The sequence below is a fragment of the Sinocyclocheilus grahami genome, unplaced genomic scaffold, assembly GCF_001515645.1.
Source record: "Sinocyclocheilus grahami isolate Dianchi unplaced genomic scaffold, SAMN03320097.WGS_v1.1 scaffold488.1, whole genome shotgun sequence".
In the NCBI taxonomy this organism is placed as follows: Eukaryota; Metazoa; Chordata; class Actinopteri; order Cypriniformes; family Cyprinidae; genus Sinocyclocheilus; species Sinocyclocheilus grahami.
Window position 1 is genome coordinate 416077 of NW_015505667.1, and position 6307 is coordinate 422383.

The 6307-nt window shown below is 35.2% G+C and overlaps 1 protein-coding gene across 1 annotated transcript in view; it reads left to right on the forward strand.

Annotated features, from left to right (window-relative positions):
* The first annotated feature begins 713 nt into the window (after window positions 1-713).
* LOC107553998 (glypican-6-like) overlaps window positions 714-6307 on the forward strand; it is a 7031-nt gene continuing 1437 nt past the window's right edge. Inside the window, exons 1-2 of the mRNA XM_016236355.1 lie at window positions 714-778; window positions 2020-2195. Of these exons, the coding sequence (XP_016091841.1) occupies window positions 714-778; window positions 2020-2195 (241 nt within the window). The remainder of the gene's footprint in view (window positions 779-2019; window positions 2196-6307) is intronic.

Here is a 6307-nt window from a genome sequence, read left to right on the forward strand (position 1 = left end):
ATATATATATATGTGTGTGTGTGTGTGTGTGTGTGTGTGTGTGTGTGTGTGTGTGTGTGTGTGTGTGTGTGTGTGTGTGTGTGTGTAGAATAAAAAACAATAAAACCTTTTGAATGGATTGAGAGACCTGTGGTTTTAGAGTAGCTTCAGTTCATCTCACTTCATCTCATTGGAATATGCCATGATGTCTGTCACTCCGTCTGCCCGCCTTTGACAATAAGCCAGACGGCTTGGCAGAAAACCCGTCCACTTTTCAGTCCTCCACGACTGATAATATCAGCAGATGGTGCCATGTAAGATGTGTTTCATTTTCTTTCCAAGCGGCCTCATCATGTAAATGACCCTTACTGTGTGAAGACTGTTTTTTTAAGTACTTAAAAGACAAATTAACACAAATATACCAGAGAGCAAGTGGAGGTAAAATACATGTGATTTGATTTTTATTATTTATTTATTTGTATTTATATATTTATTTTTGTCTGTTAGATCTGTTCTCTATGGAGTACAACAGTCTCATTATTGGCTAATTACTGCTTAAAAACCACATGGATTGAATTTGAATAGAAGCACATTTGTGAAGCCGCAACCTGGGAGCATTCAACAAGTTTCATTTATTTTTCCACAAAGCACCACCTGAAATATTAATTAGGCACAAACAATTACCTCCTGCTAAAGCGCTTATTAGGAGATTAGATCTCAATAGTGTTCGATGCATGCATAATGCTGCAACATGTGTTTATACTGACTCACAGGGTCGAGATAAAGCGGCAGAAATTCAGTAAAGGCAAAATTATATATGCAATTAATTCAGTGTGAATCATAGACTCTACAAACGTCTTTATGTGGCTCATTCGAAAAGATAATTGTGACTTTACTTTCTTATTTTAAACTTTATCCTTTTTTATTTTGTTTTAGGTAGAAACTGGTAATGTTTGGATTTATAATGTTCAATACATTCAAGTAAATGTATTTAAATAAATTAGTTTTGACTATAATTTCTTATTTTAATCCTGTTCACAGTTACCTTTTTAATTAAATTTTAGACAGAAACTGGTTGCATAGTGTTTCAATAAATTCAAATAAATGTATTTAAATAAATTCAATAATTTTAAAGGATGAGAGTCTCCCACTGACATTGTTAGAATGATGATCTATTAATTTACAACATTGTTATTACAGCATTTGCATACTGCATTGTGATTTCTTTTAAATTTATTTTCATATTGTATGTTCATGTTGTATATTATTTTCAATTTATTTTCATTTCATATTTATGCTAATGTCCATCTTTATATAAAAATGTACTAGAACTATCTGTTTTACAATACATTTTAGCTCAAAGCGTTTCTGATTTGCTTAACTAAAACGTTAACACATTTATTAGCTACCTTGCAAGCACAACATTTCCTTCAAGAAATGCAGATCTAGTTGTAATGTTTGCACCTTTACAAACCAAGGTGATTTTCACGCTATAGGTGAAAGTGCAGCCTGCAGCCTCACATTATTCTTGTGTTATACAACGCAGGGCGATGCGAAAATGCTGACTTCTGATGCACATAGTGCAAGTGAATATTGCAAATGAAGTCATTCTGCACACAATGCAGAGCTGCAGGGCATGTTAATGTGAATGTGAGAGGTGCTGATCCTGCTAAAGTCGCTCCTGATGGGGTCCTGCTTGAGTCAACAACAACACTTGAGCACGTTACCGCCTCAAATGCACCAAAAAATACACCTGTTTAAGGTTTTATTATAATCGGCTGTAGAAAATGAATTTCAAGGCATGTAATTTGGGCATGTGTTTGAAAAAAATAGGATTTTTGTTTAATTTAATAGGTTTTTGTACATAAATGCATTTGCCTTTGTGTCGCTTGACTTTGCTTTTTAAGATTTGTAATCAAATATAGATTTATATCAATTCATAGATTCAAAAAAGTGAATCATTTATGTGTTTGTTGAACCCCAACTGTGAACAATTGTGATTAAAATATTCCCACCAAATGTTTTCTTGTTGATTTCCAGATATTTCCCTGAAGTTGTTAAAGATGGCCTTACGAACCAGCTCAATAACCCAGAGGTGGAAGTGGACATCACTAGACCAGACACCTTTATCAGACAGCAGATCATGACCCTGCGAGTGATGACCAACAAGCTGCGAAACGCCTACAATGGCAAAGACGTCTACTTCCAAGACTCCAGTAAGCCACTTCAGTATAGATAATGCACCCTGATATGCAAAAAGGCCTAACATTTTCAAAACTATCAAGAAAAACTTTCCATCATCCCATAGGAAAGAAAAATCAAAAGTGAGATCTCTTTAACATTTCATATATTTCTCCTAGACAGAAATGAGGTTACTTCAAGATCGAATTGAGATTTTTGCTTCTCAAACTTGTCTCCTGAGACAAAAACTCTAACACTCTCACAATGGTCTCCTTTAAAGCTTTAAAAGAGATCACAACAACATCACACACTGTGCTCGAATATTTATCCTTGTCTAAAGACTCTGATGGTCTCATATTTGTCTCCTTTAAAGTTTTAGAAGAGATCTCTACAACATCACACACTGTGCTCAGACATTTCTCCTAGTCTAAATACTCGGGTGGTCTCATATTTGTCTTGAGATCTCTTCTAAACTTTAGAGGAGACAAATGTGAGAGATCCAGTGTCTCTAGCTAAGGAGAAATGTCTGAGCACAGTGTGTGATGTTGTTGAGATCTCTTCTAAAACTTTAAAGGAGACAAATGTGAGACCATCAGAGTCTTTAGACAAGGAGAAATATTTGAGCACAGTGTGTGATGTTGTTGAGATCTCTTCTAAAACTTTAAAGGAGACAAATATGAGACAATCATAGTCTTTAGACAAGGAGAAATATTTGAGCACAGTGTGTGATGTTGTTGAGATCTCTTCTAAAACTTTAAAGGAGACCTCTGTGAGAGTGTTAGAGTTTTTGTCTCAGGAGACAAGTTTGAGAAGCAGGAGACTCAAGCAAAAGTTTCCATTCAATCTTAAAGTAAGCTAACTTCTGTATATGAGAAATATTTGAAATGTTAAAGAGATCTCTTTTTTATTTAATTTTTCTTTGCTCTGTTTAGCTTCAATGTCATTTATCCTCACCATTTCAATCAAAGATGATACATGCATTGTCATATTTGAAGTTGTTTTATGTAGACAGTGTTTTATTGCACAATGATTTAACAGAGGAAACCATAACCTATATTTGCATACATGCAAAAATGGGCTGTACAAGATAAAATTGTAATGCTAAACAAAGAAGAAGAAAAAAAGGTACACTGGTATAGTGTTACATTTGTTAAAAAAGGTATTGCTCTTATACTAAACATCTTGCACTTGTAAGCCCTTTCTAGTGTGTTTGGAAAATGTGGTGTATAAAATGCTGGACATTGAAGATAAATGTAAACGTAAATGTTCTGAAATGTTTAATGCTATTTTAAATGATAGTTTTAGTATTGGCAATATTAGTAAAAGTTTAACGTTTCTCCTAAAATAAAACTGAAGACATCTTAAGACAAAGCTGATATCTCAATGAGACATATAAGAGAATCACCCCTTAGTATCCTGAGCATAGAGTGATCTCTGTCAGAGCCATAGCCTTGTGGGTAGCACAACGATGTGAAGGCATAACCATCTCAAACAACATGGGTTCGAATCCCAGCTAAAGGTACTTTCCTGTTCAATTCTCACCTGTACATTTGTTTCCTGTCTCTACTCCTACTGTCCTGACCATTAAAGGTAAAAACCCCCATTGCAATAAAAAAGCAACTGCAACCTCTGAGCAGTAAAACATTTTTGTAATGGAGTCTTGCAAGAGATTACAGCAAGACAAAAAAGTGGTCTCCCATTTTTCTCACATAGTTCTGTCACATTGTCATTTTGGGTTCCTTTCAGAACTTTCTCATGTCTCAGTTGTCAAGTCAAGTCAAGTCACCTTTATTTATATAGCGCTTTTAACAATACAGATTGTGTCAAAGCAACTGAACAGCATTAATTAGGAAAATAGTGTGTCAATAATGCAAAATGACAATCGTAAACACTAATTTTTCAGTTAAAGACAGTTCATCATTGGATTCAGTGATGTCATCATCCAGCTCAGTTCAGTTTAAATAGTATCTTTGCAATCAAGTCAACGATAATCGCTGGAAATGAAGTGTCCCCAACTAAGCAAGCCAGAGGCGACAGTGGCAAGGAACCAAAACTCCATCAGTGACAGAATGGAGAAAAAACCTTGGGAGAAACCAGGCTCAGTCGGGGGGCCAGTTCTCCTCTGACCAGACGACACCAGCAGTTCAATTCCAGGCTGCAGCAAAGTCACATTGTGCAGAGGACTTGTGTTATGGTGGGGCCTGAAACCTGACTGAAATTCTTCAGAGAGATAATTTTTTTGCAGGAAGGAACACAATTGAGCAGACACAACTTTTTCTAAAATTTTAGACATAAAAGGAAGATTTGAGATGGGTCTGTAATTTGCCAGTTCACTAGGATCTAGTTGTGGTTTCTTAATAAGAGGCTTGAATGGTTTTGGGACGTGACCTAAAGACAACGACGAGTTAATAATATTGAGAAGCGGTTCTTCTGTTACAGGTAACAAGTCTTTCAGTAATTTAGTGCGTACAGGATCTAACAGGCATGTTGTTGGTTTAGATGCAGTGATAAGTTTATTTAGCTCTTCCTGTCCTATAGTTGTAAAGCACTGCAGTTTATCTTTTGGTGCGATGAATGAAGCTGAAGTATTATACGCTATAGAATCTACATTTGTTATTGTATTTCTGATGTTATCTATTTTATCAGTGAAGAAATTCATAAAGTCATGTGTTCATAAAGTTATGTCTACTTTTATTTCTCCTAAGGATTTTTTGGAGAGACATCTGAGACACTGTTGAGACGTGTCTCATTTTCGAGTCTCCTGAGGTTAGAAAGAGCAACCACTGAGCAATAAAATATCCCTATAATGGAGTCTTGATAGAGATTGCAGCAAGACAATAAAGAGATATTCTATGTTTCTTCCACCACATTCTCAGTTTTGACTCTTTTTTTTTTCTCAAATATTTATCATGTCTCAGTTGTGTCTACTTCTATTTCTCCTAAGGAATTTTAGGAGAAACATCTGAAATGCTGTTGGTAATAAAATGAGAGGTATATGATAATCTCAGTCTCCTGAGTTTAGGAAGACCACTGAGCAAAAAAAAAAAATCCTATGGGATATACCGGTTTTTGTTTGTTTGTTTTTTCTCACAAAATAAGACAAATCATATGTATTTGTCAGCTTTCATGTATTTACATAAAATCAGTTAATGTATTCCCTTGTGACGTTGCATGTGTAAAATAAGTCAGAAATATGTAACTTCTAGGTTATGTTTGATTTTGGAAGTTGGAAAATTCACAGCCTATGTAGTTTTTTATTTATTTTTATTTTTTCAGTGCAATATTGTGGTACACAAACAGCTCAAAGGTGACAAAGTCAGCAAGTTCATCTCTCTGAATGCACCACTCTGATTTCAAGGAGATGCATTAATATTTAAGTCATGCACCATACATTCTGTTATTGACACTTATTTTGGTTTCGACCTACTTTAGATCTGACTTTCTTAAAGCTATAATGCATAGATGAAAATAGATTCAATTGCACAGATAAAAATAAGCCCAAACTGGCATGCACATTTACACCCTTTTTCTGATGCAAAAGCTCTCCAGCATGTGATATCCCTGTAAAGAGGCCAGCCCATCGCTCAAACGGCTGCCGGCTCCATTAATTATAAGACGGCGTCAGAAAGCATCACACGCCGTCTAGACCCTCTGCCAGAGTCAGTGAAATGAGATCCCACGTCTGTCAGAAACATAGAGCCGGTCGTGACTGACACCAACAGGAAGCTGAATTATGATAATGGACGGTTGGGTCACATATAACGCTAGATGGTCCAGGAATATTCACGTCCTCAGGTGCCATTTATGTTTGCTGCGGTTTGAGTTGATCTGGAGTAACTCTAAACCTATATGAGGACCAAGTAATGATCATACAAGAAATAAGTAAATTGATTCAGAAATCAACAAATCAACAAAAACAAATAATAAAACAAAGATAAATAAAATGTAAAAACAAATAAAAATTAATGAATGAATGAATTAATTAATTAAAAATACATTGAAAATATAATGTAAAATGTAGCAATTGATAATATGTAAATATTTTTTTTAACTTATTGCAATCATTAAGCCCTTACAAATGAGGAACACAACAAGCGATTCATCATAAAGAGACAAATAACTCTCTCTCTCTCTCTCTCTCTCTCTC